At 36.8% G+C, this 25813-nt stretch overlaps 1 protein-coding gene across 6 annotated transcripts in view; it reads right to left on the bottom strand.

Moving 5' to 3' along the window:
- The window catches only part of lap (like-AP180), an 80959-nt gene that overhangs the window by 45607 nt on the left and 9539 nt on the right, over positions 1-25813 (bottom strand). For all 6 annotated transcript variants that reach the window (XM_068763779.1, XM_068763784.1, XM_068763781.1 and 3 more), the window contains exon 2: positions 14455-14597. In XM_068763779.1, the coding sequence (XP_068619880.1) occupies positions 14455-14597 (143 nt within the window). The remainder of the gene's footprint in view (positions 1-14454; positions 14598-25813) is intronic.

Here is a 25813-nt window from a genome sequence, read left to right on the forward strand (position 1 = left end):
CTCGGTGTTTGTTTGTGCACTTCATTGCACGACTACTGCTGCATAGCTAAAGTAGCTATATATTAGTCCCTTTCATACTTATTGCATTTTGTGTGACTAATTTAAAAAAAAACGCATTTTAGCTAGAGACTACAAAGCACGTAAAATTATGTTGCCCGAATGCCAAGTATTAAGCTGACAGCTTTTGATATAAGCTTCAATATAAAAATAAGTTGAAAGCTATTTCTCGTAGCCTCTTACGACGCAAGTGTCCGGAAATATTGCCGACGACAGCTGACACGACAGTATAATTATTATATATAAAAGGACATTTTATATTTTAGGGAGGGTCAATATTTTTGAGACGTAGTACATTTTTATTGTTTCATCTCTATAACTCATATATAATTTTATGAACCGAACATTCTATTCTATAAAGATTGTAATTTTCTGCTATTTATTCTATTATTAAGTTATCTTTATCACACAACCTACCGTTCCAGTATCCTCGGGTGAAAAGGATACGTATGAATACTGCCTACTCTTTCTTTGTTCGTAACACAAACTTAAAGCAAACAAATTAAGAAAATTAATGTTCCTACATTACTTTTTAAAATTCAATGTTTATTAATTTAATTAGAAAAGTGTATAAGACCTTATTTCGGTGAGTAAACTGCGCAATAAAACAAGACGTATAAAATGCGTAAATAAAAACGTAAGTATTTATTAAAATAATGTCAGTATTTTAAAAAAGTTTTGCATTTATTCCTTTTGGCAGCTGCAAAAGGTAAGAAATTTATGTTAAAAAATATTGATAAAAGGTGGACTTATTCACAATGGCTTTTGAAATTATTATACAATATATTCAGAAGCTATTAAAAAGGGCTATCTAACCTAGACAAAATTAACCAATGTGTAAATCCTTTAATAACCAAGAATTTCATCTAAATTCTCCAAAATCAGAAAATATAAAAAAAATTGACTTAACATCGCATTGGCTTCTGAGCAGCTTATATATACTATATATAATAAGGCGTTCAGTTCATATACTATATATAAACTGAAAGCTTCAGTGGTACTCAAAGTTGTAGTAAGGCGCATCCTGGTCTCACGCTAGACCTCTCCGTCACTCTCCTTGTGCTACAAGCTTGCTTTAGTAGAGAATAAGTCCCAAACTATGACACTTTATACAGCATGAGATACTTTTTCTTCATTTCAGGCATAGAAAGATTACTGTTGGACATTGACATTCATCTCAAATTTCCAATAGGACTTACACTGCCCGCGTGCAACTTCCTGCGACCTAAACTATGTCAAGTAAGAAAAGGACCAATATTTAGCCGCTTCCGCACATGCAGTGGTAGTCGTGCAACAAAGTGCACCGTCCGCCAGCCCGCTGATAAATGCGTATGCGGCAAACAATGCGAATCACACAACCGCCACCGCCAAATTATTCAACACGTATTTCACCCCTCCACGGGGCATCTTCAGGAGTTATGTTACACCGATTAGTGTCAAACACAGAGAAATATAGAGATGCACGACTACCACTGCATGTGCGGAAGCGGCTAAATATTGGTCCTTTTCTCACTTAGGATGGACTTCCGTAAGGTAACGCCTGATTTTATTAAATAAGTAATTTCATTTCATAGGTTTACCTCGCGGAAGGCAGGTCCATCGCGTTGTTGGTAGAGGATGGTACTATCGCATTTACTTGACGATACCATTTACTGTATTACATGAGGTAAAATCGTATGTGTTTCTTCTTCCAAAAGATCGCCACGATGATCGATATTGGGCTGTCCGTATTCAGCGACCTGAACTATGTAGTCGGCCCACCTAGTGGGAGCATTACCCACGCCTCGTCTTTCAGCTCCAATGACCATTGCACAAGCGATTTATGTTTCATTACCTTCTAAATATAAAAATGTAATATCGAATTTCCGAGTAAAAAATTCTCTCACGTATTAATTTGAAACTGAACTTTCAAAAGCAGGTATCGTCTTGTGCAACTAATGTTGCATGGGAGATGTCGCAACGTGTGACGTCACGGCTTTATTTTTCCTTATTGAAGCCGCTGGGAGACTGATTCTCTAGCAAAGTTCTACAAGAGACCTGGGCTTCTATCTCTCTTATGTCAATGCATTAAGAATTTTGAAAATATATGCTATAATACGATTTCAATGTTTAATGATACAAATTATGCTTATTCTTGAATTCTCGGCAGTGATGTGATGCCGCTTGGTTATTTTGATTTCACTTAGGCTATATCTGGTCAAGTGTATATTTATAAATCTCTGTTGTTAAACTTTATTAAAAAATGTGTTGTTGTGGAATTGCTTCCTGCTTCTTCTCCACAACTATCTCACCTTACGAAGCAGAGTCAAAAATAAATAGACATTAAGTAAGAAAAAAAACAATATTTAGCTGCTTCCGCACATGCAGTGGTAGTCGTGCAACAAAGTGCACCGCCCGCCAGCCCGCTGATAAATGCGCATGCGGCAAACAATATGAATTACACAACTATCTGTCGCTTGCGAGTACGGGCGTCCTGTTATATAGTTTATGGAGAAACATCGTGGGGGGGGGGGGTCACCTGTCATGACCAATCCTTGTCTCCCCGCAAAGGCGCGTACAAGGCATTTCTTCTACCACATTATGGTAAGAAACATGTCCTGTTTTATATACAAAAAATACTATATCCTATGTTATATTTAAAAATCAAACGCATTCTTTCTCGCTTACGTTAAGAGGCCCTGAACCAGTGTTTCTTAACGTAGGGCTCACGACCCATAAGGTGGCAATTCGGAAGTTGATTTGACACGAGTTTAACCCTTTTACTTTAATATAAGAAATCATATGTTACATAGGGAGCGTAATAATTTTATAAAGGCTAAGGTGAAGCATAGCACATAGAAAGTTGAAAACTCTACCACCGAGATTTAAATAACTCTACACGTTTGAATTTATTATCAAGATATTCCAAGCAATTGGGTCAATAATTAAATAAGGTTCAAAACCCCGGCAGCGCTGGACGTTCGCGAGCCGACACTCGTTTTAATTAACAGAGTTAGGATGCTAAATTTAGAAGTATCTCAATTAGAACCCGACAGGCCACAATTGAAAGGCAGATTATAAAGGATGATAGGTGTGGTGCAAAAGCTTTGAGTGTCAATTAATGTATGGTACATATATAGTACATATATATATATATATATATATATATATATATATATATATATCATATAACCAGTAACCAGTAATTCTCTCCACCTAAGTGACAGCAAGTCGTACTACGATATGCAGACCGCCTTAATCTAGTTCAGTAGTGAATGTTCTAAGTGAAATGATGAATTACTGATGGATTCTTTATGAAGCGATAAAATTTAACAGAATTTTTATGTATAAAACAGTATGATATATAGCGTATTATTAAAAAAAATAATTAAAGATTTAAAGATCGTATATACATTACGTCATCTTCAGCGGGGCATCGAAAAGAGGAATTCCACAGAAATAAAATTATTCATTTACATCGGTATAAATACAGGCGAAGCACGAATATACACATTTCACGGACTCTACCGCTACGTGAACTCAACACAGATGAAGCTAAGAAAGGGACTAATATATAGCTACTTCCGCTATGCAGCAGTCAGAGATCAGGCTTGAGCAGGCCAGAAAGAACTCTTGGACCGTGAGGAGTTTGAGGTCACTATGGAGGTCAACGTTGCGCTGGAACCAATCGGCCCCCGTTGCTATCCGGGTGAAGCGGTTATGGAGCGTCTGTAGAGCGTTGATGATGGTGCGTGCGGCGTGCTCGAATACAACGCTCGCGTAATAGAAAACTGGTCTTACGCTGTAACGTTGCAAGTTAACGTCCCATAAATCTTAGTTAAAATTTTAACCAAAAAAAAATATAATCACGAGAACGTCTCATAAATCGCAATACAGCAAAAAATTGTTCAACCCTTAGGGGGTAACGGTACATCTCAAGTGGCGTGGGGTCGTGGGAGCGTGCTATTGGTTCAGTGGATCTTTGTTTTTATAACAAAAATTCCTATGCGCCCGCGCACCAGCGACAGCAGTTCACATTTGCCGGGAGAAGGATCCAGGCCTCGGTCGCGTTCACTAGCTAGGTGTCGTCTCACGCACCGACGCACACTCTTTGTGTCGGTTGCGTTCACCAGCTATGTGTCTTCACACGCGCCGGGGCCAATTAGAATTTACGTTATAAATTCACGCCTTGGTCCTTTTCATTCTCTGGGCATCATTTAGTTCACGCCACAACCTTTACACCGTCTCGCACCCCAAAGGGGTAAGTGTTGAACAAATATTATAAAGACATCATTATTAAGTAGCATTTATCTATAAGTTAGAGCTCAACATTTTGTCTGTGTCCATAGTTCCATCATTATGTATCCATTATTACTTTTCAACTTGTTTATTTGTTTATCTCTCCTATTCTTGTTTTACATGCTTTACATTTTGTAACTCCGTTCTGACAGTAAACAATCACATCAACTGCTTTCGTTTTCTGCCCTTACTTCATCGCAAGCCATCTCCGGGTTTACTGTCAGCAGAGCAAATTGTACATATACTTATATATGTATATCATAACTGTGACATTTATTCACAGGTGCGACTTTTAGACTGCAAGTTTTACACTGTTGAAATTATATCACCGTGCACCGGAACTGACACATACTGCAACCTACCGGCGCTCCCTGCTCTCGACTTGCAGCCGCCTGACCAGTCCTGGGAGATCGTGCGGCTGGCTACCACCACCATCAGGGGAGTACCGAGCTACGGTGCAAAATTAGACCAGGCCTTCTGCCCACTACCCTTAATTAATTAAATACATATATATTTTTCTTCTTGTGCCTTTTTGTTGCCATCAACCACTACCCATTTTTTATTAAATATATATAATATTCTTCTTATAACGGCACAACGCAAGCCTTGTACAAGTGCAGCTTGTGCCTAAGGGACAGTTTGCTTGAAGAGCAAATGATTGGGTAAATTGCCGGAATTCTTCACGGTAAACATACGGAATGTCTACATGGCGCGGTCTCGGAACTCGGTGTACTGATCAAATGCACTCGATAAGGAAGGTTAACTTAGGAGGTGCATCAATTGATTTTGAGTAAAATTGTTGTAAAATGTACTTTATGGCTACTATACAAGGTTTCTTTTGCTCTGTCGTCTTCCAACTAACCTTCGGAAACATTGCGGTCTATTGTTTGATTTGGATTTTTTTATTACACTGCACTTGTGTTTCTATTTAACTCTACCAATACAGTAGTAGGTTATTAAAGTGAAATCAATATATACGAGCAGCGGGAAGTAATGTCGCTTTCTCAAGTTAAATTCACCCGGCTATTTTTAACAAGTTTTTATTTCTGATCAATATTATATTCACCTTCGTTATCAAGAACCTTTTCGCCATCTAATATACAAATCAATGCCGGAATGGCGATGTCGACAGAAACGACATACCTCGTTCCCCGTTTTATAATCGAATTTGTTTCCCGACTTTTATAATAAACCTGGAACTATGACTCATGAATTTCTAACAAAACTGTATTCTTTATCCCTACATTGTATTGTAACGTAGTGTGGATTCTAACTCGAAATGAAACACCACTGGTTCACAAGGAGTCCTTTATTCACAAATCAGATGGTTACCCTACTCTAACACAAGCTATGCTTTCGCTTAGTCCAAACTATGCTCCCAAATTGCTTTAAGGAATCACTGACCAAATAACTTACCAAATAGTCACTTTGTATCAATGATTGTAGATCTTAATTTTATAACTTAAAAAACAACACCGATCTGTCGACATGGGGAGTACACCTGTTTATACTACGGTGAATGTTCGAGTAAGTTCGAGATAGTACTCGGTTAAAATTTCCGAGAACCGTACACAAAAATTTATAAATAACTTCAAGGTCACGCGTGTTTACGACATTTCTTGATCCTAGGGTTCCGTGTTTATTGTTTAGATGGTTCTGTAACTAGTGCTTTGTAATAGTATATTTAAATTATACTATTACCAATTTGAGAAGTTAGTTAAACGGAAATTTGTGAACTAAAACCTTATACATAGTGAGATAGAGTTTAAAATTGTGCAACCGATGGTCGTTGGGAATGAAAGGTTCTTGAGTGATGATCAGGAGCCTGTAGACTCGGCATGGGTAGACGTAGACCACCTCCTGAATCACTGGAGGTCATCATGACGATCTTTGGGGGACGCCTATGCCTTTTAGTGAGCGTCCATCGACAGACATTACGATAATGATTATCCTAATAATTCCGTAAACTCTCCTACGTCATACGTCACGTAAATTTTCATTTAAAGCCTTATATATCCCTTCAAGTATACTACTATAAGTCCTTCAATTAACCGTTGCCCGGCGACAAGAAATCAACAATCAAAATCAAGTTTCAATTAACCTCGCTGACCCAATAAATGTTATGCAAAAGTTAAGAAAAGCTTTTATAATTAAAACTTGAACTGTTTCTCTAAATTGATCGATGACCTCGAATATATATTTTTTCCTTTGACCTTGAATATATATTTACATTATTTCAGCCGTAAGTCGTCAATCGCTGGACATAGCCTCCCTCGTCGTTTTCTAATATTATAGGATCCATGGTAATGACCTTCATAAAACATCCTGTTATCTCATGTTGATGATAATGAATAGTTATTTAATTATTCATCCTTAATTATTATATTAAATAATAAATAATGGGCCATTGTAACTTATTCGCTATGAAATTCGAGCATTCGGCAATTCCCTTTAAACTACCAGAGTTTAATATTCCATGCACTGCATATTTTTTTCGCTTCAACTGCATCGGTTACTGACCGATCATTTAAAAGTATTTTTGTATGTATGTTTATGTGTATATATGTACATATATTATTATATGTATGAAAAAAAGTGAATAAATGTGTGTGAATAATGTATATATTTGTATGTGTGTACATCCCAAACAGCCATCCCCTGCATGTCTCTCATCTCCATCTAAAGGTTGTCCGGAAGAGATAAGATCGCCTTTTGTACCTCTGTTTCTTTTTTTAGTTACTATCATAGACAATAATTTAAAAAATAGCGTGCAATGAAGTATAAATAAATAAAAAAGTATTTTTATTTTACATTTAATCAATATAGTTGACATTTCGAAACATGTAAAGTTATTTTTTTTTCTAAAAGAATGCGGCAGGCCAGTAACTTCTGGCAGCACAGTTTGTAGAAACAGGTGGCAAATATAAAATACTTTAAGGTGATAGAGGCAGGCTTGTGTCCTCTCCACCTCTATCTGAATCCAAAGGTTGTCTGGTAGAGATTGCGTCGAGCGATATGACCGCCTCTTGTACCTATATATCAATTGTTTCTTTTTTTTTTGGAGTCTTGATCGATTACAAGAGTCAAAACCAATGCAGATTACCACAAGACTGTATGGTGGAGTAATTTAACCTAGCGATAATGTTAAATATTTAAAGAGACCAGTTACGACTGGGACCAGCGAGAAATCAAGACGGATCTTGGAGGCTCGGAAAGAATGCCGAAATTCAGACAATAGTAGCACAGCCAAATATCATTGGCGAATATAAAGCTCAACGAATCCGCTGGCTTGGTCACTTGGAGCGAATGGGATCGGATCGAAGCGTGAAGGTGGCGTACCTGGAAAAACCGAGGAGTCGAAGACCAGTGGGTAGACCCAGGTATCGCTGGATTGATCGCGTTGAGGCAGACTTGCGCGAATTGAATGTCAATCAATGGCAGACGATGGCGCAAGATAGAGGAAAGTGGAAGTCTCTCGCTTCGGAGGCCAAGACCCACTTTGGGTCACTGAGCCAGCGGAGTAGTAGTTACGACTGTAGTGTAAATTTGTATAAAAACATCTTTTATGATTGCCATGAAATGATTTAAAACGATTAGAGGTGCTTACGAATTATTTAGTACTAAAAAAGGATACCATGAGCGTCGACCTACAACACAGAGAAGATCGCGGAAAGTCACTAGATTAAGGTAGCGCAAGGTGGAGTAGGCAATCTTTGAGTCAGGCTTATGCCTCTTACTATTTCATGTACAATAAAAAGTAGGTAACAATTAAAAAAATCACGAACGCGTATGTTGTGTTATCGAATAATAGTGACGTTCATTTCGATCAATTTCTACAACTTATGAGCACGAAGTCGCCGCGTGGCACCGCGTACATCGCGCCGTCTGTACGACCACTTGTGTCAATAGTTTGCATTCGATGAAGGTAAAAGTTTATGAACAGCTTAAGATGTGCGAATCGCATTGTAATAATTTATATTGTAATGCATTAGTTCTTTGATCACTTCGGTACGAGCGTTGACTATAGTTGATGGCCACTCGTACCCCTAAGTTATTTTTGGGTTAGGGACTCTTATTTCTTTTTAATAATTTTTTCAATCGTATCGCGCTCTTCTTCCATGCATCTTAACCCTTAATAACCTAGAGTATCAATTTTGATACTAATCTTTTAAATCGAATGTTCACATTACTATTATTTTTATAGGTTGGCTGTACGGATTTAATTACTGTTGTATAATATTCTTTCCAACGAAATTAAAAAAATAAATCTATTTTTCCCTTCATCTAGACCCTCAAGCAAACACAGTAATATTAAAAAAAATCACTTTCGTAAATCAGACTACTATGGGTTAAGATCTTTCATTCCTTTCCCTACTTTCCAAATTTCGGCTGAATTACCCTTTCATTCCATTTCCTTCTTTTCCGCTGCCTTACATCTGTTACCTCGTTACTCAGGTTTTACAATATTTATTTTAATTTTGTTTACAATTTGCTTATATGTTGACTCTATTTACCGGCATTCATTCGGAGTCTACAAGGAGTCCTCCGAACGCGGGACACTTTGTTACAAGTTGGACCACGGTCTGGTCCACGCCCGGTTCACAGAAGTCCGAGGAATCCTCCTTGAGCTTAAACCGGTGAAGGTACTCAGTGACAGTCGGCTCTTACCGTAATTGTAACAGACTGTAATTACAGAGACAGATTAAAATTGGTTGGTTGTCAATTAAACTCAACGCTTTGCTGGGGTAAGATTTTATTCCTGACGAGCGCCGTACCAAAGTGGTTAAGAGATCCGCTGGAGGCTAGTGGTCATCACTCTAGAACCTGAATACTCCAGCGGCTTTCTGATCACACTATTGTCACATATACATAATGATTTATTGTTTGTAATAAACGCACATTACAAATCATTCATCATTTATTCCTATGCCCCCAAGATGGTGCAGAGGGCGTCCACAGTACGTCGACAACCCGAGCGGTCTTGAGCTTCGCGCTTTACTTCGCTCCACGACATTCCAACTGCCCTTCACTTCTGCAGTGATCGTCCGCCGCCAGATTTGCTTTGGGCGGCCACGTCTTCGCTTTCCTTGAGGATTCCATTCTAGGGTTTGTCTTGGTATGTGATCAGGGTCCCTTCGGAGCGTGTGGCCTATCCAATACTTTGTAGTTTACAAAGTATTAGCCTCCCCCAACGATTGAATCCACGACCGACGCTAAGCTGCCCGTATCCAGAAACTTCTAGAAACTCATTAGGCATCAAAATAAAATTACTTATCTATAGAAAAACAGTATTCCTCTTTAAAACACATCATCAGATTGAAACCATAAAATCGGCCGAAGTACCAGGTCAAAGCTTTGGACTCCAAACACAGACGAACCAAGAGGCTAATTAGACGATGTTTCGGTGATACTAATCTCCAAATATTGGAGCATCAGCGAAAAGTTGCCAGTTTATCCGTATTGTACAGACTACATATTGAAGTGCTTGCAACGGAATTGCACCAAATAATTCCTCTATCTCCTTTCTTCTGTCGGACAAGACGCACGAATTCACGACATCCGTACACGGTTGAAATTCCTTCCACCAGCACTAAGCGCTAATACTTTTATAGTCCGAACAGCCCAGGAACAACCCCTACTGGTGTCATTGTTTCCAGACAATTATAACTTAGAAGTCTTCAAGACTGAAGTGAATAGGTTTCTTCTAGGCAAGCATGCACCATCGTAGTTTTGATCATCGCTAAAGATCTGGCGAGACAGAGGTCAATGCTTCGCCTATAAAGGATAAAAAAACTGCTCAATTTCATTAGATAACACGTCAAGAGCAGGCGGTCGTGAGATGTTTGCAATCTACCCTCATATATGACAGCATTTGAAAATTGAACCTTAAGCTATACGCAATAAGATTCACAGTGTACAAACCACGCCGTCATATAAAGCCGACTTGGATCTGCATCAAGTTGGCTAGCGCTATGGAAAACTTGCATTCACGTATTGCATTTTCTTTTTTAATAGAAAACGTCTGCATTGCACGCGTAGTTTTCTCGACAAGTTTGAAGTCATAATTTAAAAAAAAAAATGTTTTCCGCTTTCTTCCATTTTGGGAACGTTTATATAATACGTCATGTAATATTTTACTTTTTTAAGCCCCCTTAATGTCACACACGCTTACACTTTCTGAAATATTACGTCATAAAAAACACGAAATGATGGTTGGACATGAAAATACATATTTTAAACAAAAATTGTTTTCCGCTTTCTTCCATTTTGGGAACGTTTATATAATACGTCATGTGATATTTTACTTTTTTAGCCCCCCTTTATGTCTCACACGCTTACACTTTCTGAAATATTACGTCATAAAATGTAGATAACACGAAATGATGTTTATACATGAAAATATATATATAATGACGAAATTATTTTTACAGTTTGTAAAATTCCGTAGTCTAATCTGAAGTTATCTTACGTGCAGGATGATTGGTTATGGATATGCCCCGTGGAGGGGTGAAACACGTGTTGAGTAATTTGGTGGTGTCGGTTGTGTGATTTGCATTGTTTGCCGCATACGCATTTATCAGCGGGCTGTGCATTTCATTGCACGACTACCACTGCATGTGCGGAAGTGGCTAAATATTGGTCCTTTTTTTACTTAGGATGGACTTTCGCGAGGTAACGCCTGATTCCATTAAATTTTCAAGGGCTAAATATGTGTTGTGGTGTATATGGTACATCCTATCCAAAAATCAATTGTTCATAATGAATAACGTACTGATAAAACAGTAAACTTTTCTTACTTACGCTTTAACATAATTTAGATTACTACATATTAAAATTATTTATTGTTTATTATCTATTTCAGACTTCGTGCTGCCAGAAGCTATTGGCCCGTCTCGAGCCAGTAAAAAAATAAGCTAATGTAACGTATTTCAGAGTGATCACTTTATACATGTTGATTAGAAATTTTAAAAGCTTTAAACAATTATACCCACCCTTTATATTGAGATATTTATAATCTGCATTGAAGTATCTAAATGACGATCGTTAGACATAGACTCCCCCTTCCTCCCGTATCACCCCTTGTTACACTTAGCCTATCCCCCTCTCTTTCAGAGCGAACGTTTTTTATGGCGTCGCTTTTTCAGCGCATTTAGTTCCTTTCATTCTTTGATTATATTTTAATGTTATTCGTATCGTGTTCTCTTGGCAGAGCGAGCGGTATCATAGGTTCTAACATATGCACAGTCCTTTCAGTTTTCACAGTTCTACGCTATTTCTCCATACTAAAACATTTAGGAACAATTCCTTGATATTGTCGTATATAACACAGGCTAAACCAATATTTTAAAAACTTATTTGTACCATCACCCCCCTTAGCCTTTCTAAAATCCTTACGCTCCTCTATATAACCTGTATATTTTTTTATATTAAAGCGAAAGCGTTAAACTAGTGTCCAGTCCATTTTTGAATTTTCCCTCTTAAAAATTAAATTTGAAAACTATAGATAACACCATATAATAAAGTACACTAATAACATTTTATAATACATAGTAACAGCTAATAACTAAGCTATATTATAATAAATTATGTTTATATTGAGTTCACCAAAAATTTCAATTTTAGCGATCATCATTATCATCATGGCGGAAGATGAACGCCCACTGCAAGGTATAGGCCTTAACCAAAGATTGACTAAGACCTACACTGCGTTGGCTGAATCATTTCTTCGGTCCACTTAGTAGGTTGGCAGTTGGATAGCGGTCAACTTCTACGCAATATATATTACTACGTTTTACTTTGTAATGTACTTTTGTTAAAAAATAAATCGAATCAGGGAGGAGTCAATAGCCTCCCTGATCAGCGAAAAAGAGACCAAAAATTCATTCATCACCCTCTGTAAAAAAAATTATAAATAATGCTATAGAAAGAAATAAAAAGTAAATATTGCAAATAAATAGATAATAAAGACAAAATTAAAGCAAAATAATATATAATACTGTGATGTAAAATAAAAATGTAATTTAAGAAAATGTAAAAAGAAATGAGGAATGAATGAAAGGTGATACAGGGCAAAAGGGAAAAACAGTAGAATTGTGGAATGAAAGAATAGATCGAAAGACAATGTGAAGTATAAAAGAAGAGAAAGAAAATAATAAAAATTTCTGTGAAAAATTAAATAAATATTCCCAAAAAGTCCCTGTCCGACAAAAGATGGGGGGGTACGAGAGGCCCCCAATAGCGGGGACCATAAATCGAAGTCCCTTTATTGATGCGTCCATTGCAAAACTTAAACTTTTCGCGTCACGTGTCCAAAGTATCTTATAGTTCATATTTAGGAATATTACACTGCAGGCGTACGAGATTTTAAAACCGGTTTCTAAAAGTCGAGAATGTCATGTTTGCATTTCATACCGTAACGTGTTACGTAAAGTTACATGTACATTTTTTTATACTTTTCGTCAGTGATTTGACATCGACATTACTAACTCGTCAGGTTGGAGATTATTCGTTTTTTAAACGTGCATCAATTTGTTACTTTGACTCTAAGACTGTACACATGTAGTCGTTGGAACAAAGTTAACACACACTACTCGACGATGTCTAAATAAGTTTTAGATTCGCATTGTGCATGTAGGTTTTAACCCAGTGATTCCCAAAGTGGTCTATATCGACCACCAGGGGTCTATGATAACCTGCATAGAGTCTACGTCAGCGAAAAAAAAATTGGGGGTCCATGAAATGAAAATGTGGAACCCCACGATAGTGGATCTCAACACATACACTTTTTTATATTTTTAATTTCTTTTCCATCGTCATACCTAGTGGAAAGGGGGTTCAGCGCTGTTACCAATCTCCTAACGAAAAAAAGGAACAGACTGGACATGATATTGATGTCCAGTCTGTTCCTTTTTTTCGTAAGTAAGGGGTCTACACAACGCGGAAAAACATGGCAAGGTGTCTACGACACAAAAAAGTTTGGGGAACTCTGGTTTTAACCCTTTGCGAACGTACGCCGCCATACTCGCGACATTATACATATTTAAAAAAATAATCGAATGCCGCATATATGGCCGTACGTTTTATGCACCTTTTATCGCTCTGGAAATAAAGCACTCGATTTCTTAAAAATCTGTCCACCAACTGGGCATCATTCCAGAAAAAAGCGCTCGTTCGTTAAATTTTAAAAGGTTTAATATGTCTGTCCGATATAATACAATATTCACTTGTGTAAGTACCCTCACTATATGGTTAACCCTTAATAGCCTGATTTACGAGTGATTTTTTTTTTAATATTACTGTTTGCTTGGGGGTCTAAATGAAGGGAAAAATAGAAATTTTTTAATTTCGTTGGAAAGAATATTATACAACAGTAAAATACGTACAGCCAACCTATAAAAAAACTAATAGTAATGTGAACATTCGGTTTACAAGATTGGTATCAAAATTGAAACCAGGCTTTTAAGGGTTAACGTACAACGCGGAAATTCTATCCGGACGCCGTTTCTCTTTCTGTCTTGGCCCAGGTCTTCACGAGGCACGGGAGATTCTCCGAATAACTTCACCAGTTGAAGCACAAGGAGAGTCCCGCATACATCTGAGTACCGAGTGAGGACCAGACCGTGGTGCATCTGATAGCAGACGGTCCCGCATTCGGAGGACCTCGGTTTACTCTGAATGACGGTTGAGAAGAAAAATAGATGGGACGAGCATCGCCTCCGTAATAAAAGATGAAGAAGGCATAGTAAGTAACGATAATTGAGGAGAATGCAAAGAAGGAAATTGAGAATAAATGAATGTAACATTTTGTGATGTATAACAGAAAATAAATGAATGATAAAATGAAGATCGATAGAAGAGAATGACAATAAAAAGAAATGCGAATAAAATATTAAAGACAAAAAGAGTCCTGTTCCCAAAAATAAGGTAGGGTGTACGAGAGGTCCCCCCCTCAGTAATGGGGGTCATTAAATAAAATGTACCAAATAACTTTATGTAATCGCTAACACCAGACAGATTCCAAGGAGACCATCTCTTATTTTAAAAGACTACTTTTAACGTATCCCCATTAAACATGTAACCGTGCAAATCTTTGAAGTAAATCAATGTTGTCGAACTCACCTCATTCCCATAGGCGAGTAGATGATGAACGGTGATGAGGGCCTTGTACACCACCACCCAGTTGGTGTTCTGAGTGCGTTCCACCAGTAGGTTAGCCAGCTGCGGTATCGACACATTCGGCTCGTTTGTGCAGTGGACGAGATCTGAAACAATAACGAATAACGAGAATTAGAAAAACACATTTATTTGTTAAACAAATAGTAAATGTCTCTAACATGTCCATTGCTAACATAAACCTTCCACTTAGATGTCCGACAAAACGTCACATAGGTAGTGTGGTAGCGTGAAAAAAAAAATTGTAAAAAAATATTATAAAACGCTGTCGTGCCTCGCACCTGGGAGAAGAAAGATCCGTATCAAATAGCGGCAACCCTCTCCAAACGCAGACAGCGTTTAGTAAAAGCGAAAAAAAAATATTATAAAAAAAACACTAGAATTAATAAAAAAAAGGTAGTGTGGAACAGAGATAGCGTTCTACAAATCCGAAATTATCCGATTGTCTTTTTCCAAAGGTCGATGTGCAATATTTACCGCCGGGTACTGTATATGTATTATTATACTAACTTTGCCCGCGATTTCGTCCGCCTGTAATTTAACAAAAAATAGTTTATCTAGTTTCCTTTTCGTTTTGTTCTAAAATATACCATATTTACTCTAACATAATTTCTTGTCCGGTTATAATATTTCTTATATTATAAATACATACAAATACAACTTCAATAACATGTTGTAGCACACAAATCAATCCCATGACTAATTAAATGAAGAGGAAAAATTATTCAAAAATTGAAATAGCCAAAGTCAATTTAAATCATCGTTACAAACACGCAACGAACAGACTAACGTTTTGTATGTATTATTACATACTAGCTGTGCCCGCGACTTCGACCGCGGAGTGGAATTTAAAAAAAAAAAATTGGTTTAAGATTTTTTTATAATAAAAGCAGCCTAAGTTGTTGTGTGTTGTTTTGTTTATTTTTGTTACTCCTTACTACATCTGTTACCTGCCAGTAAAAGTTTCAACAAAAACAGTCTAGCCATTTTAGATATTAGCCGGAACAAACTGACAGACAAAAATAAAAACAAATGATTTTCGAATATCTACTGTCTACTTGTACACACACACACACACACACATATATATATATATATATATATATATATATATGCATATAATAAAAAGCTGTTATTCAATATTACAAACAGACACTCCTATTTTATTTATTTGTGTAAATTACAAAAACAACACGGATGCGTTTTGACACTGTTCAATGTCATTTCAAAGTACGTACACCGACAACTTGTTTTATTTAATACAAGTATATTTTACTAACATCACTGTTTGTTTTATGTAATATATTTTGAGCACACATTCACACATACATATAATAATCACTCGATAGAGCCTCTTCAGGCTTTAACTAAGGATATTACATCTTTCTATCGTCACAACATTTTAGTCAGTCCACTGCTGGGTATAGGCCTACCCATAGATTTCCAAAAAAATCAGAAGCGGCCTGCATCCAGTGTATTCAAGGGTCGTTTATTTACTTTGCGTACATAATACGTCTTTGTATATACATCGACGTACTACTGTACATAAAGAGTAAAGTGAAATTGTCATTCATAGCCCCGTAAAAGCAGGTAATATTTTTTATCTATCTTGGTAGGACAGTCTATAATAGTGTTTCTCAATCTTTTTTGTTCCATGCTCTACGTAAGCCTTTATAAAATTCATACGCCCCCTATATAACAAAAAACATTTTAAAATTAAAGCGATAGTGTTGAACTAGAGTCAAGTCCATTTTCGAATTGCTCCCCCCTCCTTACAATCAAATTGCCCTCCTGTAGGGCGTGGGTCCCACGTTGGGAATCACTGGTCAATCACATTTGCAAAGCGTCTGTGTATCAAAAGTTAAAATGTTATTTGAAGGACGTCTAAAACACGTCAAGTCTCGATTGGTCAATAAAAACGGTATCCGCACATTGGCATATTGAGTTTGAACACATTTGTAGTCGCACGGAGCCAAATCAGTCGAATTTTTGTCAAGAAAAACGTCGTGAAGAACCAATGCAGTATGATATCGACCAGTCGAGACTTGACGGGTTTGATAAAAACACGTGCAACCCTGAGAAAATTAAACCCTTTAACAATACATAGTTCACACACTTTTATACACAGTTACACCCTTCTACGAACCTAGGATAAAAATTGCTTGTCTTCCTAATACCCAGGAGTTTGAAATGACAATTTTAAGTAAGAAAAGGACCAATATTTAGCCACTTCCGCACATGCAGTGGTAGTCGTGCAATGAACTGCACCGCCCGCCAGCCCGCTGATAAATGCGTATGCGGCAAACAATGCGAATCACACAACCGCCACCACCAAATTACTCAACACGTGTTTCACCCCTCCAAGGGGCATCTTCAGGAGTTATGTTACACCGATTAGTGCCAAACACAGAGTTTGACTCTGTGTTTGGCACTAATCGGTGGTGGTCTTTTCTTACTTAGGATGGACTTCCGCAACGTAACGCCTGATTCCATTAAATATGACAATTTTAACTTACTCTTTGATCACAGTAAAATATGATACATCGTAATAATTTTCGTATCAGCTGTGTACATATTAGAAATCGACTCCATATTATTGAGCACTCAATGTTACTGGTAATTGCATTGAATAACTTGATCGGCGCACGATAATTGTTTCTCAATTATTGGGTCAAGTCCGCGAGCGCCGGCACTGAGGCGACCTCTACAAGATGGCATAACGGCCTTGGAAAGAGAGAGCTACCAAATTATTCGCAACCCAAATTCTAATTGTGATTTTTATTTGATAAGATTTTTATAACATGTAACCATATATATATCAAACGTATATTTGGTCTATAATACAGGGTGGACCAGTAAGAAGAGATAAAAGATAAAGTTAGTTTATTCATCATTGGGACTCGTTAACAGAACTCTTCTTTTCTGCCGAAGGACGGATGGAACCCACCAGATCACCATAGACAATTAATTGCCTCATTGCATCTGTGATTCTTATTCTCGAAGATTCTAGAGATTAATTGCACAAACATCGCATATTTAGCATTTAGATTGTTAAATGTCAGGGGCTTCTTCATCCGATTTAAAGCCATCTATATCTCAAGCTATTTCATTTTCTGCAGTTTCTACGTGTCTTTGTACGTGAATAGATAAAATTATATTTTCAGGCGGATATGTTCGCTATTATAATTTTTATTTTTGTAGGGTAGACACGTAATTTATATAAAGTAATATTTGAGGGTAGATGTATATTTTAAGCCTTTGTAAAATACACAAAGAAGGGAGTAGTTGCTTGAACTGCAGGTGCGTTCAGACCTATATTCAAGGAAGTACGATGAAATCACCTAAATTTTATTACAGTGGTACAGAAAACGGACTACCGCGCCGTAGTCGTAAATATCCGGAAGAGTATCAACCATCAACGCCCACATCGCTATACAGGATGATTGGTTTTAAGTGTAAAAACTTTTTTAGCTCTATGACCGACCAAGCTGTTACAGCCAAACAAGCCTAATAGAGTCGACAATAAACAAAAACCAGGGAATACCTTTAAAGGGATGAATGTAGCTCCTTTGTCATTAAAAAACTTTCACGTCTGCATAAAGCAATAGCACTGACACATTTTTTTATCATCTATAAAGTACCCGGCGATAAATATTGTACATCGATCTTTGGAACGATACAATCGGCTAATTTCGTCTTCGTAGAGCATTATCTCTGTCCCACACTACCTATGTGACGTTTTGTCAATCGTGCGACAGAGATAACGCTCTACGAAACCAAAATTAGCCTATTGTCTCTCTCCAAAGGTCGATGTGCAATATTTATCGCCGGGTATTGTACTTTATTGTACACCAAAATGCTATATTAAAAAAAACTAAAAAGAAATTTAACAAAATTACATGGATATACAGGTACAAGAAGCGGTCTCATCGCTCGAGGCGATGTCTACCAGATAACCTTTGAATGGAGATGAGAGACATGAAGGAAAGGGCAGTTAGACGCAGACAACTCTGTTACATTAATTAATTTTTCCATTGGAATGCTGCAGACCAATAACTTATCACAGTGCACTCTGCAGGAACGGATATTTAAAAATAAGTATTTTTAATATACGTACAGTAGCCGACGATAAAAATTGCATATCGACCTCTGGAAAGAGACAATCGGCTAATTTCGGCTTCGTAGAGCACTATCTCTGTTCCACACTACCTATGTGACGTTTTGTCAGTCGTATTTCGTGCGACAGAGATAACGCTCTACGAAATTATCCGATTGTTTTTTTCCCAAGTTCGATGTACAATATTTATTGCCGAGTACTGTATCTAAATTCTGAAAATTGCTTCTTGGACAGGGTATTCCATACACCAATTGGCAGCAGATGAACTATATATGAAGCTTTTACAGCTATAACCAAACACCCTGTATACCGGCGGCATAAACCAGTGCTATTTCTCCGTAAAATAGATTAGTCACATTTCTTACTATACGGAGGGTTGGGGTGCATATTTGAACCTTCATTTGTCTGGGATTTTACGTTAGCTCGCCGCACGGGGAATCCATATTCGTTTTATTTTATGACGTCACTGACACGTGTTTATTACTCATTCCACGAAATAAAAATTCATAAGAATTGCTTTTAGATATTTCTATGATGAATAATATTATATATATACAGGATATATTTATAGAGGAATAAAATTTTCGTGGCTATTTTATCCAACGGTATATAGTATTAATTTATGGATAGTACTAGAGAATCTAGAGGAACAAACCATCCAGCTTGTCAACTTAAGATCACTCGCCGAATCCAACTCAGATGGGCACCGTTCGGTAAACTACGAAACCTCGTCTCATCCAAAATACTGCAATGTTTGACGAAGGTCTTTGACCAACGTACGTTGCGGGTGATGACATACGAATTCAAGACCTGGTCACTTACAACGAACCTCATAAGAAGGCTCCAGGTCACCCAGAGAGTAATGGAGAAGGCTATGCTCGGAGTTTCGCTGTGAAGAACCAAGATCGTCGAAGTAACTCCAAAAGACTTCAAAAGGTCTGAGTTACAGTTGGCGGACCACATCGCTCGTGCAACCGATAGCCGTTTGGTCCGGAAGGTTTTCCAGTGGCGACCACGAGCCGGTAGACCAGACATGTGTATGCCCCCCACTAGGTAGACTAACGACATAGTTAAGGCCGGGAAATCGCTGGATGCGAGCAGCGCAGGACCTGTCATCATGGCGATCTTTATATAGAGCCTACGCCTTGTAGTTTTTTCTGCCATATCATTTTAAAACCGTGACAAACTTAATCTGTGATAATGACAGTAACAAATAGAATTAAAAATGAAGGTCTATTTTATTTATCCATCATTTTAACTATTATATCAACTTTTAACAAAACTCTTATAGATCGTAATCTTATTATTTACTTATTTGTGATTCTATTTTATTTGTGACTACCCTGCTTCTCAAGGTGACGGTTATAGAGAAGAAGCAGGAAGAAACTCCACAACAAAAGTGTGTACTGTAGCCTACTTAAAAATACGTAACACCTTTTTGTGTCCAAAGCACACAGAGGCCTCAATTATTGAAAAAATTTCCATAAAAACCAAAGGATATAAGATAAACATTAAATAAATCAATTTTGGCAACCTCTACAAAGATTTTTTTTGGTTCTTTTTTATATGGCAAAAACATTCAATTCTATTTTATTTCCAAAGACATTTTTTCCAAAGGTTTTTTAATAATAAAAAATAACACCTTGATTTTTTTTGCCAAAAAATTCGTTAATAATATTAAAAGATAAATATTAGAAAAGTTGGTCTACGGATTTCGCTACACTGTGTCACGTCAGAGCATTGAAACAATTTGTTTGTCCTCTCATGTGGGTAGTCTTATAATAGCATTGTGTTATTTATAGCCTAACGTATCAATACAAACCCGGTGCAATTATTTGTAATTCGATATATATTTACGCTTATTCAATAAACCGGTTTAACATGGAACAATTGGTAAATAATTTAAGTATGTGCAAATGCGTTTTTGCAAACTTATTTAATACGTAACGGACTCATACACAAAACAATACACGGTAAATTTCTATTTGTTTGTAGATTTAATAATATTACACACCATACAGGATGATTAGTATAGATCAGTGATTCCTAAAGTGGTCTATATCGACCCCTAGGGGTCTATGACAACCTGCAAGGGGTCTACGTCAGCGAAAAAAAATTGAGGGTCCATGAAATGAATATTGACTTATTGCTTATGTTATTTTATTTATAGTTTATTTTATGTTTATTTAATGTTACGTATATTTTACATAACAGATACGAAATTTTATTTTGAGTAGTTTTAATTTAAATTCAATTAATAAATGTATAAATTAACATGTGTTTTTACTTAGTTTTTAACACTAAACTTCACTACAGTTAGGAATTTACAGGAAATCAATATCTGGTAAGTAGGGGGTCTACTCAACACGGAAAAACAGGGCAAGGGGTCTACGACACCAAAAAGTTTGGGGAACTCTGGTATAGATAAAAAAAACTTTAAAATAGGTAAATGTACATATATTTTCAATCACCATGGATGTAGTGATTACCTTGACATACGTTATATTAACATACTCCATGGCATGTGGGGCCTATACAACCCCCGCTGCACTTTCCGTTTAGACCATTTGCAGTTCTCATTGAAAAACAAAGGATTCTTAAATGAATTGTAGGGTCGAATATAGATAACTTCATATCACGTGCTCGCGTACGTGATGCATATTAAAATTTATAACTTTTTCACGCTAGCTTTGCAGCATTGATAAAGTGTAAAGCATACGTCTTAAACAATTTTTTTTTAATTTTTGGAACGTGTTAGTTTTTTTTTTTTTGGAATGCGACAGAGTAATAACTTCCGGCAGTACAAAGTGCAGAAGATAGATAGTAGACAATAATTAATTTTAAAATGTAACGTTTTGAATTTTTAAAACTCTTTATTACTATATTATCGGTATGTGATTTAATATCCCTAAAATTATTTATTTTTGAACATTCGCAACTTTTAAAGCTGTTTATTTATAACCAAACACAACAAATTCCATTTTATTCTTAATTGAAATTTCTTTTTCTTAAAGTTTTATTTTATTTGCAGTTATATATTGATTATTGTTCTAATGTTCAAATGCTCCAGGATGTGTAAGATCGAAGATCTAGGGGATCACGACCCTCTGAAATGAAGATGCGTGGAAGTGGATTATTTAATATATATATATGTTATTTACTTAATAAGTAGCAATTGTAAATTTTGGTCCTCACTAGGTGGATCGACGATATAGTCTAGGTCAGTGTTTCCTGACTTTTTTTGCGCCATGCCCCATTTAACCCTTTTTAAAATTCTTACGCCCCCCTGTGTAACATATATAAATTTAATAATAAAGCGAAAGGATTGAAATCTTTTTTCGAATTGCCCCACTCAACAATCTAGTTGCACCCCTGTGGGGCATGGGCCCCACGTTGGGAAACACTGGTTAAGGTCATGCAAAGTCGCTAAGCCTATGGCGTGCAGTGGGCGCTCATCGGCTGATATGATGATGAATGAGAGTATACGATTATTGTTCATTTGAATGTAAGTACGACATGCCTTATATGTATATTAAAATAAGAGAAGTGTTGCTCCGCTATCAGATAAACGACTTATTACGTTTATAGTTCCCAAAATACTTCGCAATGTTTTTATGTCGATTAAATACTTTTACCGGGATCATTATTTAATTAATTCAAATACACCAGCAGTACATAAGTTCCAAGTACATTAAGTTACCGCATAAATAATGCTCCTGTTATGTGTTCCTTTATAGGTGACACGACATTAAATATTTACTGTATAGAACATTACAGACAGATCATGACATATTAACACTTTCCCTGCCGTGGCAGTTTTTGAAATTTTTTTCATTCAGGCCGCGAGGATCGTTTACGACCCACACTTTAAATATCAAAAAAGTCGTTTAAAACTTTTGCCTTACACTTCTTCAACGCTGCAAAGTTATAATTAGCGGGGAAAAGTTATAAATTTTAGTACGCATTACGTACGGCTACGTTATGTGTGAAGTTATCTATATTCGACCGTACAATTCATTTGTTTAAGTATCCTTTTGTTTTTTAACGGGAATTGCAAATGGCCTGAAAGGAAAGTACAGCGGGGATCGCATACGCCCAACATGACATAGAATGTATTAAATCAAAATTAACTTATTGAAAAAAGATTAAAGAGAAGTGTTAGCGACGTAAGAGAAAACACACTTCTAATTCAACCCAATTTGACGGAAAGTAATGTCGTTTCCGCCATTGAAAATTTGTATACAAGATGGCAAAAGGTTATTGATAACGAAGATGAATATATTGTTGATCAGAAATAAAAACTTATTAAAAATGTAGTCGTGTGAATTTAACTTGAAAAAGCGACATTACTTACCGGTCCTCCTAATATAAAGTCTCTGCCACTTGACGGTAGAGGTGTGAAGGAATGAGAAAAAAAACCTGTCATTTTGGAAATCTCTGGTGGAAGCTTGCAGCTATAAGGATGATGATCCCTGACCTAGGCAAAAATCTATCTAAGTAAGAAAGGTTAGTACATTCAGTAAGTCTAGGTAGTGTTCTTATCAGTGTTGTTGGTATAAAATTTAGAAGCGACATTTGACGCTGCCGACACGCTCGTATCGCAGGAAACCGGCACGTCTGTCCGTTTATCTCCGCACCACGCAACGGTTCTGTTCGATACCAGTAACATATGGCCCGGCAACGCCTAAATTGTTATATATTACAACAAATTATATCTCTCATTTGGTAATATCATATTACGTATATCTAATATATAAAATTCTCGTGTCACGGTGTTAGAACTTGAACTCCTCCGAAACGGCTTGACCGATTTTTACCAAATTTTACATGCGCATTCAGTATGTCTGAGAATCGGCTACTATCTATTTTCCATACCTTTAAGTGATAAGGGTGGTCCACCCCTAAATTTTATTTTTAATTTTTTAGTCAATTTTTTGGTTTTTATTTTATTATGATACAGCATACAAAAATACATACAAACCTAAATTTTCACCCCTCTACGATCAACCCTTATCTTACATTTGTTAATTAAAAACTTTAATTTTTTTTTGCAAAACAACGTTTGCGGGATCAGCTAGCTAAACCTGTTTTTGTGTGGTAATTTGGGACCAACTAAGAGCTGCTATTTTTATATTAATTCAATTTTTTTCCGCGTTTACTGTACGCAGAAAGTTGGAAGAGGGTTGGCGTTATTTGATACGGTTGTTTCTTCTCCCAGCTGCCACGACAGGGTTTTATTATTTACAATTTTTCTTATACGTAAATATAACTAAAATTTATATACATAAACAATATAATTTAGAACTTTTAATAAATTATACATTAGTTCATACACTACATAATTTGCCCTGTTGCCCGCTCAAGAGCGACAGACCGACAAATGCTTTCAGGTTTAAGGTGGTTACGTCTGTTGGATTCGAATCGGAAAGAGCGTCTAAGTAAGTGGTGAAAGGTCCAATATTTTTGGCAACACAAAAAAATTTTTATGCGATAAATAGACTAAGCGGTCTTATGTATAAAATGAAATAACTAAAAATTGCTAAATTTATAACCTATCTAATCTGACAATACGCGATCTTCCTTGTGATAAATTCAAAACCTCTTTCATCACCAGAAAATTCTACCTCGTTTGCTTATTCTCGGTCGAAGTTGATCACGGGGGCTTTTACAGCTTCATCGGAACTGAATTCACGGAGCGAAAGGATCCGTGAACTTAAAAATAAAACATAAGCTGGATAGACGCATTCCAGTTGTAGATACGTAGTAGTGCGCTCTGCCTGAGTAGAGGTGAATAGTGTCGATATTAGATGGCTTGAGACGCCAGCGTGGGCCACTCGGCGAACCAAGGAGGGATCAAAATCCTCCCCGGATTCGCCCACACTATTCACGGCTAGGGAGCGGCCCCCCCCCCCCCCCCCATAACAGATTTTGTGGTGTGGTGTACCTCGAAGTCGATTTTTTTCAGTTACAGTTAGCCTGTGATCAGTTTTGCCGACGACTATTATTTCACTAGACTCCAGCCAGATGTCTCAATATCTATATATACAACCGAACCTACCAATTTATACATATATATATATATATATATATATATATATATATATATATATATAACTGCTTCAGTTATCTTCAAATTTGATTGAAATTTTCATACACCGCACAAAAACAGGTTTAAATATATATAATGTCAATGCAAGACCAATTATCGTGGTGATATTTGAGGGAGATCTGGGAAAAGCCTATGCTTATCTATAATCTATATCTTTAATCCGATTATCCGGTAATCGGATTGGGATGGACAGGGATTGAATTTAAAGTCTTTCGTGGGGCACAAATATTTATTTAAAAAAAAAAGAACTTCTAACCTAAACAGCGCACGCTCCATCGTCGTTCAACCGTCGTCTGTCTCCCTTCCTCTCTCACACCTCTCGCTTACACCATCTGACGTTCCTATTCACGCATACTATTATGTTTCATTCCACATATATATGGTTAAATACATAGAAGTATTTTATCATATTTTTCTAGTCAATGATCCTCATAGACGTAGCGCTGACTTGCCGACATGTGCTCCATAAAATGAATGTGTTTCTGTCTTCCTGGACTTTGAAAAGCAGCCTACCATCGTCTGCATATATATACTTCCACAAATAACGCTTCATATATACCCCACGATTTATACTACGGTTTGACATGTAGTCCGTATCTTTCAGATATCTTAAATACATATAGTATTCCAGACAAATATAAACTTACTTTTGAGACACCCGTTGTTCCAGCCTTAATTTTAGCTCTTTAACGGGCGAATCTATTTCAATCGGATTCGTCAGACGAATGAGTAAGGTGGCGAGAATCTCGTTCCGCCGATGCACTAATTGTCCAAGACCCGAGCTAATGCAAGCTGATGCAGTATAGGCTCTCCGTAGACGTACAATACAATGACTCCATTAAGTGAATAGGAAATAATTTTAACCACAAATCACACATTTCTTTATAATTAGACATTCTTTCTTTTAATTGTCCATATATTTAGGTTTCATTCACAAAGGAATTAATCAGGACAGATGTAAAATCTATTATTTAATGGAATCAGGCGTTTGCGGAAGTCCATTCTAAGTAAGAAAAGGACTAATATTTAGCCACTTCCGCACATGCAGTGGTAATCGTGCAACAAAGTGCACCGCCCAT

The sequence above is a fragment of the Battus philenor genome, unplaced genomic scaffold, assembly GCF_028537555.1.
Source record: "Battus philenor isolate CCGP_79_NKW_IND1 unplaced genomic scaffold, ilBatPhil1.0.hap1 SCAF_18, whole genome shotgun sequence".
NCBI classification, from domain to species: Eukaryota; Metazoa; Arthropoda; class Insecta; order Lepidoptera; family Papilionidae; genus Battus; species Battus philenor.